General features: G+C 35.0%; 1 protein-coding gene across 2 annotated transcripts in view; it reads left to right on the top strand.

Annotated features, from left to right (window-relative positions):
- LOC110098418 (inositol hexakisphosphate and diphosphoinositol-pentakisphosphate kinase VIP2) overlaps positions 1 to 14,641 on the top strand; it is a gene marked incomplete in the record, with an annotated part of 93,146 nt that extends 78,505 nt beyond the window's left edge. The window contains 7 exon segments of one of the 2 annotated variants that reach the window (XM_028698086.1): positions 5,027 to 5,093; positions 5,722 to 5,793; positions 6,637 to 6,890; positions 6,965 to 7,022; positions 12,994 to 13,161; positions 13,440 to 13,514; positions 14,173 to 14,641. In XM_028698086.1, the coding sequence (XP_028553919.1) occupies positions 5,027 to 5,093; positions 5,722 to 5,793; positions 6,637 to 6,890; positions 6,965 to 7,022; positions 12,994 to 13,161; positions 13,440 to 13,514; positions 14,173 to 14,448 (970 nt within the window). 2 annotated transcript variants of the gene reach the window in all.
- Between the last annotated feature and the right edge of the window lie 6,063 nt (positions 14,642 to 20,704).

Here is a 20,704-nt window from a genome sequence, read left to right as displayed (position 1 = left end):
AGACGCATCTTCGTTAAAACTCCCTCGCCGGATAAAAGAAAAGCGAGCGGAGGCCGGGGCCGAATTTTCGGAGCCCACAAAAATACAATACTCCAATGAAATATGGAGCTTCACTAAACTTTTTAAAATTCATTTGCATACCCAAAAGTTTCTGTATAGCTCCTACTCTAATTTTTATGTAAACCAAAAAGTGTATGTACACAAAAAGTTTAGTTACCATTTTTATCTAGTGCCCCATGGCTCATTCCCCTTTCGTGCAGTACAACCATTGCAGATGAGCTAGAGCTCAATGACATACACAAATAATGTTTAAAAAATAATAATATGGTTGCAATCAATTGAAACAATATGAAAATGATATAATAAACATCATTTCATGTTCTATTTACTGATATCAACACTTTAGGCAGGTCATATGATGACTATAGGCTTTTGCACATTTACAACTTTCTAGTTCAGGGTTGAGTCTGCATTCCTAACTTTTAGAATTGAAGCTACTATCTTATTCAAGATTGGGTCCAAGTTCTCAACTTTTAGAATTTCGAGTGTGGGTTTACCTCGTTAGGTTTTTCACCTTTACATGTGCGAGCCTGTCCATCATATATGACTTCTCTCACCTTTCTAATCCATTTCACCTTGCATTTTCATCATCCATTTCACATTTCATAACATAAATAAAATATTCCATTTCAATAATTCTTGATGAATGATCAAATAATGATAAAATGAAACTGGAATATCTCACATCGCTAGGTATTGGTTCTGCTAGATCATGCTTTCTTTTCCTCTTGTATACAACCTACAATATAAGCTTCATTTATACATGCATGCATATAGCATATAAAATAATGTAACTTGCATGAAAAATTATTTGAAATGAACTCATTCAACTCAAAATCTCACCTCTTACTCCCTTCTTCCCCTCTACTTCCTTTCCTTTTTATTTCTTTATTATCTTCTGAATTTTCTTATCTTCACCTTATTGATTTCATCACAAAGACATAAATTTCAGCAACCATTATTACCTAATATCAACAAACAGCAATGCCCTTACGTGCCTTAGCTTTTCCTCTTCCTTTTTCTCACAAGTTTCTGTAATTACAGCTGATTTCAGAAGTTAACAGCAGTCTACAGCAGCCTCCACAGCAGCCCAATGCTGAAATTTTAGAAGATTTCAACAAGTAATATAACATATTTTACACACAATGATTTCAGCACCAAATACTGATTTCGGAAAAAATCCTTTTTCCTTACTATTCCCACAAATACAGATTTCTGTACATAAGAATTTCAGCAAACATTATTTCAGAAAACACTAAATTAAGATTACCACTGTTGATTTCTCCAAAATTTCTGAAATTTCTACAACAGCCCTTACATCTTTCCTTTTGATTATTTTCTAAATTCAGCAAAACTGATTTTTTTTCCTCAGTTGTTCCCCAACAGCTAGCAGCCCACAGCTTCACCTCAAGCTCTCCCTACCCTGCCACTTGCGGCCTGCTTCGAAAAACATAGAGGATTGGGTAGGGAAAAAAAGAATGTCATATCTATTACTCACGTAATAGACACTTATTAACTAATATGATATACTAAACAAATTCCACTAAGATTCCACTATCGGCTGTTCCTCTCATATCAATTGACTTAATTCTTATTTGTTTTCTTCACTTTTTGCATTTCTGACCCTCATTTTGTTGTTTAAAGATAATTCACTTTCAGACTTTTTATTGGAAAGCTCCCAAGCGCAAAATTTCCTTTTCGTTAGATCTTTAACTGACCCATGAGCTTTCCTTCTGAAAGTTCCGTGTAGGAAAATGGACCGCTAGATCAGTCAGTCCTGAACACAAGTTATATATGCATTAATGACTCCCTCTCATCTCCTGCAAGAGAGGGTCTTCAGACATTTTGTCATTTTGTCATATTGATTTGAGGTGCTATTAGTTCTTGTGAATGTCAAACGAAGATTCATAAAGCCTAGTAATTGGGATAAAACTGGTGTTGTTCTTAAGCATTTTCAATTCTGTTTAATTTATTGAGGATTTCACTCTTCAGACCCCTACTTGATTGCTTCGCTAGAGGCAGCAAGAACTACTGTGATATGGATTACAAGGAATCTATGGGCTATAGTCAACCGTCTGTAGTGTTTTTTTGGATTTTTCCCTCAATATTCAGCATCTTTTGGATCCATGTCATTCCTCAATGCTCTTTGGAAGCTTGTTCTCCAATCTCACTCTATACACTCTTGGTTGTTATCTACAACTCTTGAATTTTCCATCATTTCCTTGTTCTTTCTACCAGACCCAGTGTTCATGGCCATTACCATGTTATGATTTATCCAATCTATTGTATCCCGTTCCCCTGTTATGTCCATGACCAACTGAGCCATAAGTTGCTTGGGAATATTGACATAAAACTCAAGTTTCTTTAGTATTCTTATATATATATATATATATAGTATGACTAGATGAAACATAAGGCTTAATTTTTCTTTTAAAATAGAAGTTAATAAACTTTTATCATAATTGACGAGGAACTATATTCTACAAATGTGAACCGAGCATTGCTGATCAGTTTGAGAATAAACATCAGAGTTTTCAATTTGTTTGGCTAATTCACAAGGTAACTTAAACAAGACCTAGAGTAACTTGCCATTATTATGATTTTTCTTTCAAACTTGGGTAATCTGTTTAAATAGTTACTCAATTGAGCTTATTATATGCTATTCATTTTCCGTTTATGAGTTGTTCAGATTTACAAAAATTATTTCCAGTAGAAAAATTCAGAAATCTCAAATTTATACTCAGGATGGCGTCCTTTAAACTTTCTGGTTTATGATTATTTGTATGGGTTCTCAACTTGACTGCTATCATCATGTATTCTGATGTGAAACATGTAGGAGTTACTTGAGAAATTATAACAATCAATTGACCAAAACGTGCCAATATAGAATTATTGCTTGCAATAAAGATAGATTTCGGAATTCAAAATTTTTAACTTGCTTAGGCCAAAAAGTGCTATTGAGATTAGCCAAACAATTTAATAAAAAATCCAAAACAATAGTAAATGTTACATGCTCATAACAAAACCCAACACTTAACAACGACAGGTTCACCTTGAGTACCTTCTCACTCAATCACTCTTTGGCTTTAGCGGAGAAAGTTGAACCATACGAAGAAGGATATTACCACTAGGAAGACGGTGCCGAGGACCTTCGTTGACGGAACGGTATCCGGCGGTGGAGGAGGCGGTGGATGTCCAAATATTTTCCAACGACCTGGTGGAAGGTGCTCTTCAATTGACAATGTTAGTTGGTATATGATACGGTTGATGTATCATTTAACAGTTTCATCGTTGCCAAAGAAGACGTCAAAGAACGGGGAACCAAGGATATTTGTCCTTCCTTGCTCATCGAATAAAAATCCGTAGTTGGTCTCAGGATCGGCCATGCACCAATGATAAGATTGGGAGAGGAAGTCGTCTTCTTCTCTTGGCGACAAATATCATGAGCAAACTAGGGTTTCCCAAGAGAGGGGATGCAAGAGAAAGGGGGCGGCCAAGGTGGGGAGAAGGGGAGGGGCGGTTTGGGTGGGGGCTTGGAATAGGTTAGAAGAGGGGAGAGGGAAATTAATCAAAAATCTGAAATTAATTTCAGATTTTTTAAAATGGATTTGGCGTGATTTAATTTGAATTTTGAATTCAAATTAAAGTGGGATTGGGAGCTTTAATGGGGAAGCATTAATTGAGATTTTGAATTGGATTGGAGAGAGAAAGCATGGGTAAAGGGGGCTGGCCATGTGGAGAGGAAAGGAGGGAAAATATTTTAAGAAAGAGGACAAAACCTTAAATCCGAAATTAAATTCAGATTTAGGTATTAATGAGGGAGGGATGAATTTGAATTTAAAATTCAAACAAGGCTTGAATCTTAAATGGGCATTAAATGGGGGAAACCCATGTATGGCCGGCGGCTTACATAGGCGAGGAGGGAGGGGAGAGCAATTAATGCCACTTAATGCCTTAAACCCATTTAAGCAATGAAATAAGAAATCCAATTTAATTAAAAATTAAATTAGATTTGGATTGAAAAACTTTCCTAATTTGGCGTGGATAATTTAGGAAAGTATTTGAAATTCAAATTTGAATTTCAAATTGAATGATGGCTTTCCAACATCATGTAAGCCAAATTAGGTAGGTCTTAATGGTGATTAAGCTACCATTAATTGGTGGAAAGAAAGAGGGCCGGCAGGGGGTTTGGTCGTGGGATTTGATCGGTGGGAGGAAAGATTGAGGAGGCGGGTGTTGGGGAGAAATGGTGGGGTTATCGATTTGAAGGAGGGGAGATGGATGCCGACGGTATGCGGAAGAATGGAGTGGGGTGTAAGGGAGAAGAAGAAGATAACGAACCGCGAACCAAGGAATCCACCATGGTTGACGGGTATTGCGTTCACCCACCTAGGGTCTCTCCTCTCATGAACTCACTTAGAGATCAAGCAAGAAAACTAAAATTTCATTTCAATATTCATCATCCTTTTACAAAGCATAAGGCCACTATATATAGGCCTCCAACATAAATAAAGGCAAAGTACACAAATGTCCTTAAGGCTACAATAAGAAAACACTCCCCATAGGGTTAAACTCGGAAAAACAGAAAATAAAATAAAACGCATCAAAAGTAAAGACTGAATAGTGGCCATCGATCTACGATCTCTTCACCGGTACACGTGTCGGAATCTCTGAGCGATGTCCTCATCATATTCTGAATGAAAACATCTAGACTTAAATATTTTGTTTTGAGTCGAACACATGATGGTGCAAAATTTCCATCAGATGCAAATGTGAATCCCGTGTTACAGTCTTTCTTCTTAGCAGCATATGAACGTCTTGTTTTTTCCTCCTGCATAACCACCTGTTCGCAATCAGTTGTTAGTATCAATATTATGTTGTGCATGTCTCCTTTGCTGCTTGTCATTATTGTTGCATTTTTCTCATCATTTCTTCTTTATTCTTTGATTTTGGAATCTTTTAACAGATATGATATGCTGCATAATGCACATCTTAATCTTGATGGTTTAGCAGAGCTATTTAAAGTTGCTCAGGTAAAACTTAAACTGAAGAATCACTATATCTTTCTCTTTTGACTTGTAAAATAACTTTCTTCTAACAAGGCTTTATTCATTAAAAATCGGTTTAGAAATCAAGTGGTTGTGAGGTAGCTCTTTGAGTAATGGTTAGGTTGCTCCATCAGAGGTTATGAGTTTGAATACTAATTAATGGAGCCGATTTAATTGATCTCACTCAAATATGTTTGCGAGTTAGATAACTTTCTCTTCAGAATTGTTTTCATCTCCCTTCTCTTTGTTATGCTGGGGTAATATTGAATACATCAATCCTTCTTGGACCCAGTATTTATTGTTGTCTCTTTCAATGCCCATGCCCTTCAGTTAAATGGGTATTTAAGTCAATTTATGTGCATTTTATTTTACTAAATGTTATATTTGTGAGTAGTGAACATTGCCTTTTCTTGTTATGGATAAGCTAGAGGAATGTTTTCTCATTAAAATGAAAGAAAATAAAATACAACAAAGCTTATAGTGCTAGTGGCGTTTCAACGCATTTTATAGTCTTTTTCAATAAAGCTTACCTTTTCATAAATGATCAGAACAAATGGGACTAGTTTTTGTCTCCAGAAAGGACTTAACTGTTTTTTTTATTATTATTTAATAGTTGCTAGCAGATGGTGTTATTCCCAATGAATACGGCATCAACCCAAAGCAGAAGCTTGAAATTGGGTCAAAGGTACATTTCACTATGATCCATTTCCTCTCGGTGCCAGCATTTTGTTGCAAACTTTCATTTTATGTGTAAATAAAGGTTATGCACAGTTGCACACTTATCATGCAATAATCTAAAGTTTCAAATTACGTGAAATAGATATGCTGCATTCACGAATTAAATCTATAACTGCTTTATTAAAAAACGAATAGGAATATGTGAATCGCTTCCAGATTTATGTACATAACTTAAGTTAATCTGTATGTGGCATCTTCCATAATCAGATGGAAACTGCTGCGCTTCTTAGTTCTACATTGTAACCAATCGCTTATGCAGCAACTCATTGAAATTTACGCTGTGATGTCACAGTAGAATGGTTACAAATTGGCGGATGATCTGATAATCATATAAGAAAAGAGAGGTGGCTTAAGATGTTGCACAATGAATTTTTGAAGGGTTTGATGTTGAAGAATTGTTAAATCCTGAAAAGAACATATAGTGGTAGAATACTCAACATTAATTAGGAATTGTTAATTCTTCATCCCAGCCATGTGCTTTCAAATGTAGGACGTTTGTATCCATTCCTGCAGTTCTTTATTTTAATGTTTTTTTAACATGTGGAATTGAATTTTATAGATCGTACTAACTTTTGTAAAAATATTAGTTCAAGAAGAATATGCTACATTCTTTCCATTATTTGCTATACTTAGTTTTGTTTACTGCTCTTTTTAAATCATTTAATACCCCTCTTATTATGTTCCTAGTAAAAAAAAATTATTTCTCCTATGTTATTATGGCCTTATGGGAGTGGGTTTCTTTTGATTGAACCTTTTCTGTTTATCATAACATTTCTTATTTCTGTATCAGATAGCCCGCAGATTGTTAGGAAAAATTTTAATTGATTTGCGCAATACTCGTGAGGAGGCTATCAGTGTTGCTGAGCTAAAATTTGGTGATGGGAAAACCGCAATGGTTCAGAGGTCGAGAAAAGAGGATACCGATAACCAATCAAGACATGGGAATAAACATGAAGATGCCGGAAGAAATAGTTCTACCAGTGAAAAATCATTGGATCAAGATGATGATGAAGATAAAGAAACCAAATATCGTTTAGATCCAAAGTATTTACTCTCTTTTAGCTTTTGTCTCTTTTATTTACTCATCATTGGGCTTACTATTTCTCTTTTCTATGTAGGTATGCTAATGTCAAAACACCAGAACGACATGTTCGCACAAGACTATACTTCACATCTGTACGTGTACACTATTTTTCAAATGTTTCTAAAGTTTTGATTTATTTTAAGGAGCGTGAGATCATTTATGCATATTAGATGGTTTAATTAGTGAAATTTTCGTGCTCTTTAGCAAATCTCCTGAAACTATTGTTCTCAGGGCTTCTCGGAAAGGCTCCCTTTGGAGTGGAGGCACAAAGCTATAGCTCAATAGTGTGTCCATTCAATATAAAAGATTCAATGTGCTGACTAATAATACTTAAATGAGAGATCGACTCGTCTGTTTGTGGTTAGTTTCATATTAGATATACCAATGGCTGTACATGTGCCTTAGGGAGTATTTTGTGATAAGAAAAAACCATTGAAATTTGAATATAAGTGTTATATGTATAATTAAATTGGCTATATTGTGTGTATCTAATTATTGAACAACAACAAAGAGTCACAAATCGCCAAATTGTATGCGAAAGAAATAAAAATGTTAAAATGAATGTGGTAATTTCATATTAGTTCCTCCATTAAAGTATGTAGATCATATTTATATCCCAGTTATTGAACTGTCTTGTCTCTGTTTGATAATTATAACTTGGGCTGGCATGATGTGGGCTCCGAAAATTCGTCCCCGGCCTCTGCCCGTTTTTCTTTTATTCGGCGAGGGAGTTTTAACGAATAAGGTTCCAATTGTATGCGAAAGAAATAAAAATGTTAAAATGAATGTGGTAATTTCATATTAGTTCCTCCATTAAAGTATGTAGATCATATTTATATCCCAGTTATTGAACTGTCTTGTCTCTGTTTGATAATTATAACTTGGGCTGGCATGATGTGGGCTCCGAAAATTCGTCCCCGGCCTCTGCCCGTTTTTCTTTTATTCGGCGAGGGAGTTTTAACGAATAAGGTTCCGGGGTAAATTTTTGAAGGCAGATGGGTTTGTAGATAAGACACTACCCAGAGATTTCGCCCTCATTTTGCGAGGACTTTATAATCTGAGTTCTGATTTCCTATAGGCGCAAGCTCCTATAGTTAATTACCTCTCCCGATAATGAGAGAGAACTTTCGATTAAGGCTAGTATGATTAAATTTAATTAATCATAATTATTGAAAATTATTTTTTAATTAACTATAATAAAAAAATAATTAAATTATAATTAGCCTAATTAATTAATATTAATTACAACTAATTAAAATTAATATAAATAATATCATTCATTTCATTTTTTTTGTGTTTGGGATTTACGGGATTCGGCCGAGCAAGCACACGAAGGGAAGAAAGTTACCTTCACTTCCAGCGAGCTCCTGTTGATGCTTCTGATCAAAATGTAACTTTCGATCCAACTGGAAGGGAAAGTCGACGGAGGAGCGATGTCGGACAGCTAGGAAGGAGCCGAAGAAACGCACAGAAGGTAGAAAGTTATCTTCACGGCAAGCGAGCGCCCTTTCTTACTTATGATCAAAATGGCGTAACTTCCGATCCTTTAGGAAGGGAATGTCGACGAAGGAGCGAAGTCGAGCAGCTACGAAGGGAGAAAGTCACCGTTCCAGCAAGCGAGCTCCTCTGCTTGCTCCCGATCAAATGCCGAAACTTCCGATCCTACAGCAAGGGAAAGTCGTAGAAGGAGCGGCGTCGAACAGCTACGCAGGAGTCGGAGAGCATTCGAGAGAGGGAGAGCTCGGAGTCGTCGAAGAAGTCGAAAGCCCTGTCGCTTTGGGCTTTTAACGACTCAATAGTCGTGCGAGCGATCGTGTGTGAGGCGACATCGACGTGCGAACTGGTCGCGACGTGGGGGCGACGTGCTCTGGCAGCGACGTGTATCGTGGGATCGCAGGGAGTAGGTAGGATTTTGATGATTTTTTTTTTATACAGCAGGTCAACACATGAATAAAGAGGGAATGAATGGCCTAAGGTGTATATGAATGGCAGTTAAATTTACATTTAATCACTTCAATTTATTCGGGATTTTTGAGAGGAGGCAACGCATGACAAATTTCCTATTTCATTGATTGACGAGTTGTTGCATAAGCTTATGGAGAGGTGTTTTTTCTCGAAGATTGATCTGAAGGTAGGGTACGATTAGATCCGGATGAGATTCGAAGATGTTTCCAAGACGACATTTAGGACTCATGAGAGATAATATGAGTTTTTAGTGATGCCTTCTGGCCTCACTAATGCTTCAGTTACTTTTCAATCCTTGATGAACTGGGTATTCCAGCCATATTTACAGAGGTTTGTATTAGTATTCTTTGATGATATTTGATTTATAGCAAGACTGAGGATAAGCACTTAAAACACTTGGGATTGGTGTTATCCACTATGTGGGACCGCCACTTATTTGCCAATTTGAAGAATTGCTTATTTGCCTAGCCTCAAGTGGAGTATTTGGGTCACATGGTATCATAGGAAGGAGTAGCAGTTGACTAAAGCAAAATTGAGGCTATGCTAATATGGCCAATACCCAAGAGCTTGAGGGAGTTGAGAGGGCTCTTGGGCCTTACTGGCTACTACATGAAGTTCGTGAAGGGATAAAGTTTAATAGGCCGGCCTTTGACCGAACAACTAATGAAGGATAATTTCAATTGAGGCGAAGAAGCTACCAAGGCCTTTGAGGAGTTGAAGAAGATGATGACCAGCGTGCCATTGTTAACTTTGTTGGTCTATGAAGCAACATGGGAACTGTACTTATTCAGCAATAGTTCTCTTCGTTCTACTTGGGACAAGGTGACTCTTTGGAAGGGGAGTATTGATGGACTGACTGAGCCTATCTAGCCAATCAACCCGGCCCAAGCAAGGGGTGGCCGATCTAGCTAGGGGGCGAAGTGTCCTGTGTGCCTCACTAGTGTGGGCGGCAGGCAAGGAGAGAGGGGGCCTCAAAGGGGATTAATTCTACCTTTAATTACTTACCATAGAAAATCAAAATTCGGAGGGAATTAGGAAGGTTTATTTAGGGAAAGATGGTTGATTTGAATTCAGATTTATGAGGGAATTAGGAAGGTTTATTTATGGAAAGATGGATGATTTGATTTCAGATTTGAGGGGGAATTTGGAAGCTTTGTTTAGGGAAAGATTGCTGATTTGAATTTAGATTTGGGAGGGAATTTTGAAGGTTTATTTAGGAAAAGATGATTGATTTGAATTCAAATTTGGGAGGAAATTAGGAGGGTTTATTTTGGGAAAGAAGGCTTATTTGAATTTAGATTTGGGAGGGAATTAGATAGGCTTATTTATGATTAATTAGGTTGTTTTATTTTCATTATGTGATTTGTGTTTTTTACTGTAGCTCTTTGGAGTTGTTCCTAGTGGCGCCTAGGGTTTGGGGAGAATAGATCTACCTCAAGAATAGTAGATCAACTTGTATCTTGGTTTGTTGTGCTGATTTAAAAATGAATTAGCCCATAATTTCATTCTTCCTCGATAATTTTTGCTACGTTTTCTCTTTTGTATTACTGTTTTTGCTGTGTGGAGATCAGATTCTTGTCAGTCATATTATCTTGAGGGTACTTGGTGCCTTTAATAACACTCATCTGAATCCCTTCACTGGTTGAAGGTGATAAAGAGACCATTTATTAAATAACCTTAAGTAGGATTGCCCGTTAAGCCCATTAAGCCATTTAAACATGTATTTTTACGAATGCATAACGTACAGAATTCAAAGTAGTGGAACTATGAATGTTGCCGAAAGGAAACTCTCTTTAGCTATATTGTCTCATGGTGCTCTCTTTTCTTGATTGCAATTTTGCAAAGTTTCGTTGGAAATTTCAAATCTCTGGAGAAAAGGGTGACGTCCATGGTGGCCAGCATGGTGGTTTTCATTAGAAAATGGGATAAACGCATTTGATACCCTGCCCTTGATGCAGGACTACGTATGAAATATTTTACTTCACTTAGATTTTGCACAACTTATGATTAGAATAATTATAGAATAATTCTACTAGCAAATTCAAACACGAAATAAGACAATTAGGGGTTATCCACTTAGGTTTAAAATCACATGGTAAGAATTTTGAAGCTTCCAAACTTAAATAGACAACAACACGATGAGCAATGCACTCAAATCCTACTTACTAAGCTTAAGCAAGAGCGAAGCGGAGGAGTTCGTCGTGACTGCAATCAAACCACTGAGAATTTAGACTAAAAGGATTAAGATGTAATAGAAAAAGAGAAACCTTCGTTAGGGAGAGGTGGAGATCGTCCACTTGACGTCTTTGAAGTGTTCGTCGATAGCTTCCACAAAAGTGTCTAGGATCCTCTCCAAATAGTCTTCGACGGTATGGTCAATCCGCAGGTTCACGTTGAAGAAGGTAGATTGTAGGATATCGGTGAAGCAGTCTTCGTCCCAAGTGATGCCGTATTCAGTTGCCGGATCCGCCATTCATGAATGATGGAATGTAAAATCTCCTTAGTACTTGATAGGACTCTTGAATGCTAGCAAGGAGAAAGAAGTTTCTCTTGCAATGAGAGAGGAAACAAGCCCCCAAATACCCTTCTAGAAATCTGAAATTAGCTTCAGGTTTTTATTCAAAACCCGAGAGGAAATTCAGGTTTCAGGGATTAGGAGAAAAGGTGTTCGGGAGGAACAATGGACTTCACATTCAGGTGTCGAATGGTTGCCTAAGAAACGTGGGAAGAAAGAGGGAGAGGCGGTGCAGAGAAGGGAGGGAAATAAGGCTTGATTTGCTTCCAAATAGGGACTTTCCTTTTGGAATAAATCAAACAGAAAAAGGCATGGTGGAATTTCGGCTAGAGGGAAAATAACGTGCCTTGGATTGATTACCTAAAATAGGATTCTGTACTTAGGAAATGAATCCCAATTTAAGTCCAGGGGGGCCGGCGGCATTAGTGGAAGTGGGCTGGAATTATGGGGAGCTATTATTGTTGATTGATTGGGATTTGAAAATTTGGAAAGGATATTTTAAATCCTATTTGAAATTTTAATTCAAAGAGGATGCAATTAAGAAACTTACCAAAAATAGGAATTCGTAAATTAGGAAACAGTTCAAATTTCAAATTGGTTGAATTTGAATTTTGAAAATCTGCCCAAAATTAAATCATCCAAATTAGGCAAGGGTTTTAAGGGGAAAAGATGAAGTGGGGGCGGCGGCAGGGGTTATGGCCGACGGTATGGGGAGGTCGGGGTGGGCTTGGGCCGTGAGGTTGAGGGAGGATGAGGGGTCGAGTGAGGTGGCCGGCGGCTTATGGTGGAGGAGGGTGGGGGAGTTCGACAAGGGGAAGATGAAAAGACAAAGAAGAAAACCACGAACCCGGCCGTCTCCAAGGTTGGTGGGTGATCCGATTTCCCTCTCCTAGGGATCTCTCCAATGTTCTATCCAAGAACTCTCAAACGCTCTCAAAGCACAAGAGTAGAAAAATATCATAATAGTCATTCATTAATCTCAAAAGAAAATAAGAAGGGCTATATAAAGCTTCATACAAAGGACTCAAAACAAAAAGACACAAATGCCCCTTGGGCTTACATATGACATCCCTTCATAAGAGGGTACAACGGGGAAACAAAATGACACCTAAGCAAATAAGAAAATACATGAATAATAAAATAATACAAATGACTCAAAAATATAAAGACTAGATCGTGGCCGTAGATCGGCGGCCACGTCTCTGATACACCTTCCACGATCTGATGTCCCCATCAGCCCTTCAATACTTTCTCTTTCCCAAATCCTTCTTCACAGTGATGAGTGGCGAGTCTTAGCATGAGTATTAGTGCATCTCATGGTGGTTGTTGGTGAATGATGGCTTCAGTCTGGATTACAAATGTTGGATTGTCGCCAGAGAATTTTCTTGACTGCTTAGTTGTTTATCCTTCTTGCGGCTTGCTCAGTCCAGGGGTCTCATTTAGCCACAATTTTGTCACCTTCATTTCAAACTACCATTATCATGATTCGTTAAGGCTTCTGCATAATTTAATAAACTAAATACTATAGTACCGTTTTACTTCTGCATAATTTAAATGTTTTGTATGATTTTTGTTAATGACAGGAATCTCACATACATTCCCTAATGAATGTTCTCCGCTACTGCAATTTTGATGAATCCCTTCAAGAAGAAGACAGCCTTGTCCGTCACAGTGGTCTTGAGCGGCTATTTAAGACAAGAGAGCTTGATTATATGAGTTATATTGTTCTAAGAATGTTCGAGAATACAGAGGTCCGTTATATTGATCTTACTCCTTTGTTTACAAGTATTAATCACTAGTAATCTTGTATAGTAGAGATTACTAGAAACCCTTATATGGAGAATTATTGCGTGCAGATAACGTACTCAGGGATGAAGTGTTGAGAAATAATATTTTACTATGTTATCTGCATGCAATAATTTCTCGCTAATATGTGTGAACTTGGATGAAGCACATTTGTCCAGTAGCTTCTGAGGCAACATTACCACTTGAAATACTAAAGATTTCTTCGATTTTATCCGTATCCCAGGTGCTTCTGGAAGATCCAAAGAGGTTCCGCATTGAGATGACATTCAGTCGCGGTGCAGACTTAAGCCCGCTTGAGGTAATCTCTCAGTCTTCCTGTTGTTGACAGTTTTTCACCTATTAGTTTAGAAGAGCACTTGGAACTTTTCTGAATAGGAAAAGGATGATAAGGAGTCAGAGATAGGAGAATTTATTAGGTGCGGATACCGTACGTATATAGAGCTATGTCCGGATTCTAATAAAATGTTGACACGTGGAGTGGACTCGTGGATATTCAATTGGATTTATTTTTTTCTTTATATATTTAATGTGTCCACGGAACTTTAAGCCATGCGCATCAAAAGCGCAGCCAAAACGCATGTAAAGAGAAGTAAAAAAGTGCAACAACAGAGCAATCAAAGCGCAACTAAAGTGCAGGTAAAACGCAAATAAAGCGCTAGTACAGCTCACAAAAAAGTGCAACCAAAGTACACTTTACGTGTCAAATTTTAAGTGGATGTCCAGACGTATCTCTACGCCCGGTCTCCGCACCTAAGAAGTTCCCCAGAGATAGAGTGTGGTAGCCTTATTAGAAACCCAGGACTTTGACTTTCGTTCGAGAAAATTTCATTCATATATATATATATATATATAATCAATTTCATGTAGATTAAAATAAGAGCAACTATCAAGAAATTTCCAGCCTCCCCATAATTATGAGCACTAAATCACATAAATCTATCCCAATATCCTTACAGGAACCTAATAACGGTGTTGATGCCGCTCTGCTGCATCAAGAGCACACGCTTCCTATAATGGGCCCAGAGAGATTACAGGAAGTGGGAGCATATCTTACGTTAGAAATGATGGAGAAGATGCTAAGGCCATTTGCAATGCCAGCTGAGGATTTTCCTCCACCTCCAAATCCCCAGGGACGAACTTTTTCTGACAACTTGTCCAAGAGTGCTGGAGTCTTGGAACGTTGGTTTAATCTCTGGCCCTTCCATAAGCACACAACTGCAAACTCCAAGTAAGAAATATTTTTTTCTCTTATATACATATTTCAACTCCGTTTGCCTGTAAGCTCTTTTGTGTATCCTTCCTTGTTTCTGAAAGCTTATAAGGATAGCTTATTGTTTGGTATATTTTCAAATGTTTTATTGCTCGTTGGATATTAATGATTGAATACAATTTTACTTCTTTTATTAGAAAAATGTTTTTTTTTTTTTTTTAGGCTTCTGATATCATCCCATGAATCTTTTTTTTCCCCACAAGAAGTTTAATTTATATTTCAAGCTGCCTCACTGCCGTTCTTTCTTATTTTTTCTTAGAAAAAATATTTGAAAATTTTCTTAAAGCTTCATTTGGGACGGCTTCTTTGGTGCTTTCTAGAGCAGCTTTTTAGTACAAATTTTTTTTTGAACTAAAAACTTTTGTACTAAAAAACAGTTTTATAAAGTAGCCAAAATTTGTCTCAAACGAAGCCTAAGTTGCATTTGAGTGCTCATTACTTTATATAAAAAAAGCTATTGTCAGGCAATTTCAATATAATTGTTATAACATTATTTGTACAACATAACATCCGCGTCAAGGCCTCATCCATCCAGAAATTATTTCGTGCGGAGTTCAAACGGGAAGATTCGTCCGGATTGTCAGTGCACGCAATACGTAAAAAAAATTAATACATTGTATATAAATGTTTACACTGTTTATATATTCACATCTCCGAACGGTTCTTCCCATCTGAACTCTATACTAAATAATTTCTCACATCCATTAGTTCACAAAATCCTGTAAAAATCGTTTGGTCTGTTGTTGTGAAAAGCATCATAAGCCATATGTACGATTTGTTCGATGATTAAATGACATAAGTATTCTTAGAGCCATCGCTCACAACTATTTAGACTATATTTTTAAAAAAATCAGATCAAAGCAGCCGGTCCAACTGATACAACAGCAAATCAGTTCTTAGGTCGGATTAGTTCAGCCCAAAAATTGCTTGGGAGTCGGTCGGAATTAGCATTTGAACTAGAGAATGCGTGAATTAATCTAATTTTTTTATGAACAAGCAAATTTGAATATAAATTAATTTTAGACTTTTTGATTTTGATTAAATAGAAGTATTAAAAAATTTAGAGGTTTTAATAAGTTTAGCCCCCTCCTATTTATATTTTTTTAACTTATAGGTTAAATATTTGTTATTTTTTAAAAATTGAATATCTTATAAATAAGCAAAATATTATTTGGCAAATCGTTTATTTAAAGACATATTTAACATATTCAACCTAATTTAAAATAGTATATATTAAATTAATAAAAATACAATTATTATTTATTATAAAATGATTATATCAGTTAAATTATTTTAAAATAATTTTAATTTACCTTTGAAGACTCAGCTTTTTATTCTTTTGGTCAATATTTGATTCAGTTTTTGTAGCCTATATAAGAAAAGGAGGATAAATTATAAGGTGCGGAGTGCATCTAGAGATTAATAAAAATAAGTCATGTCACTTCATTGGTGGGTATCTAGCTCAGTACCCGCACTCAATACTACTGGGTACCGTTGAGTACCGCTAGGTATTCAGTACTTATCCGGACGGTTCTTCCGTACGCACTCCGCACCTAATAATTTATCCTATATAAGACCCTGGTACTCTCCTCCCCAATGGTATTCAAAATGCGGTTTATAATTTTTCTTAAATCAATATTCTTTTATGTGATGTGACATCTAAAACGATGGTAATAATTAAATAGATAAAGCAATAAATATTAACCTTTAAAATTATTAAATTTATTTTAAAAAATGTCTAATATAATTTATTTATCAATTACAATTATTTCAAAGCATATTAATATAACATACATATATTTTCTTAAAAAATAATAACTGCGAGTTGTACCTTAACCAACATAATTAACGAAAAGTAATTAACTTGGCCATGTCAGTCATGAGTGCAACAACAACAACAACATCAAGTCTTTATTCCACTACGTGGGGTCGGTTACATGAATCTTTTTTCTCTATTGTGTCCAATTAAAGATTAAATTCTCGTTTAAATCTAATAAAAAAAGGTCATTCCTAATATTTTCTAAGCAGGTCTTTTTAGGTCTGCCTTTCTTAATATAAGTCAAATCTAATATCTCTACTCTCCTAACTGGGTCGTTGGAAGGCCGCCGTTTTATGTGACCAAACCATCTAAGGCGACTCTCTCTAATCTTATCTTCTACTAGAGCTACTCCAACCTTTTCATGTATATGCTCATTTCGATCCTATCTCTAAGGGTAAAGCCACTCATCCACCTGAACATCCTCATCTCTGTCACATTTAACTTAATGTTATGCTTCTCTTTTAATGGCCAACATTTAGCACCATAAAGCATTGCAGACCTCACTACCATCTTAAGGAGTGCAACATAATAAATAAAAAAATAGTTAACTATAATGTGCCAAATGTAATTAACTTTTAATAAGGTAATCAAACACCATAAAGCAAACCAATCATTCCAGCTAACACTCCTAAACTCGGCAAAATGTAATAACTATTGGGCTTTTCTTTTTGGTTAAAAAAATTTATGGGAATTAATATATAAAGAAGTTTCAAAAATATTTTATTATTTTTTGAGAAAATTGAATAAATATTTTTAATATAAATGAGTTCTAACCTCAAAGAGTAAGAAATATCAATTGTTTTTTATTGTTATATATGTTAGATATTTGTGATTTGATTATGCAACAAGTATTATTATAATATATATTGATATTATTGAAGATGTTTTTTTAATGTTTTGTTTTTGTTGTTTGTACACATGGGCTTGTTTATGCTAATATTAAAATTAATGAAACAAATCTCTATCCCTTTCATGTTTTCATTATAGCAACTTGGCATTGATCTAGTGTGTCCTCTTCTTCTCTCATTTTTGCTAAGGGCATCTCCAACGGAACTCCAAATGCTTGAATGTTGTCGCCTCCGAGCTCCAGCCGAACAGTGAAACTTCCGCTATTTCCATGCGGGTGAACAGTAGGACGCCAATATTGGAGTTGAATCGTTCATCATCACTATTTTTCTCGGTCTACCGAACTTGACAAGAAGCGCGGAAAGAAAAAAAAAAAGATCGTTACCTTCTCAAAATGGAGTTCCATTGGAGATGAATCGCTGCATTTTTAAGTTTCACGACATTTTGGAGTGAAAAATGTGATTTTTCGTTGGAGATGGTCTAAGAATGTGAGAGACAACTAGGTTCAACTAAAGAGGAATAGGAAGTAGGTGGCATGAAGCCATCAAGATAAACAACAAAAATGGGGTTAAAACTCATTTATATTAAAAATATTAATATCTAACATATATGACAATATAGAAATTAATATTTCTTACGCTTTGAGGTTAGAACTCATTTATATTAGAAATATTTATTTAATTTTCAAAAAAATAATGAAATATTTTAAAACTTCTTTATATATTAACTATCACAATTTTTTGTCCTGAAAAGAAAAGCCCAACAGTTATTTAAATTTGGCCGAGTTTAGGGGTGTTAGCTGGAATGATCGGTTTGCTTTATGGGGTTTGCTTATCTCATTAAAAGTTAATTGCAACGACCAATAATTACATAGTTTTTGCATCTTGTTGTTCCTTAAAAGAATTTTTCTCTCTTCAATGCACAAAATAGGGCTTAATTTTCAAGCCATCTGAATGAGCATTTTTTTAAAATGTATGTATATAGATGTAATAACCTACGTTCTTTTAGTTCTTTTGCACGCATCTGAGCCGCACGAGTGCTTCCGCTCCTCCCTTCACTTGAATCATGCAAGGTCGAACTCAGCAACTGCCAGTCTGCCATTTCACACCCTTGTTTTCCTCTTTCTCTTCTCAATTGCGATAATAAAGTGATTCTTCTCGCGCCTTTTCATTCGCTCTCCCCCCCCCCCAAATTCAAGGAGGTAAATAAAAGAACAACTCATCTATAGAAAAACTTTACTATCTTATAGTCAAAACAACATCAATGAATTCTTGGTTCAACGAAGAGATATTAATTATTTGTCTCATGCTAAATATATGAACAATGCAAATTAAGATATTTATTATGATGATGAATATCATAATTATAGTTACAAGTAATCACATATTGATTGCCTAAAATGGTGTTGGTCAGGGTCATTAAATTATGAGTCAATTTAGGATGGTGGTTTCAGAATTAATAAAATGTATATATAAAAATGATACATTTTATTTATATTGGAAGAATTTAAGATACTTTGCCTTCATCCTCATGTCATGAACACGCCATTAACATTATATAAATGCAATTAATCTCAAAAACCAAATTAAACAAAGGAAATAAAAATAGGTTATTTTGTTTTAATCCTCTTTAATTATAAATTTTGCTATTGGTAATTACATCTTTTGCCTACTATAATGATCGGTCATAAACAATATGGAACTTTATGATGTAATCTTATTTGATTTAGTTATGTAATCATAGTTTGAACCAAGGAAAGTAAAATCAATTACATAATTACAAAACTTACAATGTTGTCATTCTCTATATTAAGCTATAAGGAAAATTAGGCTTACAAATTAATAAGTTTATTACTCTGAAGTCTAAGTATTATTTTAAATTTTTAATTAAAAAATAAATAATTTATCAAAATATATTTATACAAACAATAAATATTTATAATTATCAATTACAATAAGATGATAAAAATTTCATTAATAATAATTTGAGTATGTGAGTGTGAAATAGTATGGGGAGAATTATGAGTCTCTTTTATAATATTATGAGTCGCCTTAATTCAACAAGAAAATTCACTTGACGACATAAATCATAAATGACAATGAAATGATATCAACACAAATAATATTAAATTATTATTCAAATTTTGCATATATTGTAATTTCATATTAATTTACATGCTTTATATTGGCAAACAATGTTCTTTAATAGAGATATACTTTCTCTTTAGTCTTTAAGCTTGAAACAATTGAATTAATTTCATGTTGGTGAAATTAAGCATTGCAGATAATACACAAATTGTTCAGTAATTGAATAGTTATAGCATCTCAGCTAAATTTGACAAATGATTATGATTTTTATATGTTTGAAGAAGCCAAACATATTAATAACAAGTGATGTGTTATGATGTTATGTATAACTATTATTTTTCTATATATGTTGTTTAATATATATATTATTTATATAACAACATATTAAATTTAATAAAACCATCAAGAAAAGGACCTATAATGAATTAAAGTTGGTAGATTATCTTTCAATTCATGTAGCTAAATATCTATGGATTTAAATATCTAGTATTAATTATATGAAACAACATATATAGAAAAATAGTAGTTAATTATACATAACATCATAACATATCACTTGTAATTATTACTATACTTGACTTCTTTGAACATCTAAAAATCATAATCATTTGTCAAATTTAGCTGCGAAGCTGTAATTATTCGATCACTTTAAAGAAATCTGAATCTTTGATTTGATATCCTCCTCACAGCTTGACATTCTCTACAATATTCTTCATCAATGCTCCTCTTTGATGATAATATTCACAACAATCTTATTTACACCTTGGTTTTTATAAATATGATTAAGTTGCTCATCTTAGTCTATTGGATGGGAGATTTGGCTAACAACTAAGAGGTATGTGGTTCTAGTCTTACGTATGTGATGTGTGTGTGAGAGTTTGTCTTAATTGACCTAAAAGTCCCAAAAAAATTTATACGCGATTCTCATTGCATTTTTTTGCATCTGATTCATACCACTCTTTAATAGATCAATCAAGTTTCATTTGTCAAGACTTGAACTACTTCAAGTACTATTTTCAAACTAAACTTGATATCTTTTATATCATGTTGTGTTTATTAGAGAGTTTTACTGTACCAAAATAATTGTGTGCTAAAGATATATTACTCTATCTTTTATTATAAAAGAAGAAGATAAATGTCATTCCTAATATTTATAGCCAAGTCTTTTTAGATCTTCCTCAACTTTTCTTAACATAAATCAATTCTAATACATCTACTCTCCTAACCGGGTCATTGGAAGGCCGCCATTTTATTTGACCAAATCATCTAAGACGACTCTATATAATCTTATCTTCCACTGGAGCTACTCAGCTAAGATTTTTGCATATATGCTCGTGTCATATCCTGCCTCTTAGAGTAAAGCCACTCATCCAGATGAGTATCCTCACATCTTATGTGGAATATGCATATAATTTTTATTACGTGAGGCCGGTGGCAATTCAATATACTTATTTCTCTCATAAGTA

This window comes from Dendrobium catenatum, unplaced genomic scaffold, assembly GCF_001605985.2.
Source record: "Dendrobium catenatum unplaced genomic scaffold, ASM160598v2 fragScaff_scaffold_123, whole genome shotgun sequence".
Classification (NCBI taxonomy): Eukaryota; Viridiplantae; Streptophyta; class Magnoliopsida; order Asparagales; family Orchidaceae; genus Dendrobium; species Dendrobium catenatum.
This window is presented reverse-complemented; position numbering and strand designations above follow the sequence as displayed.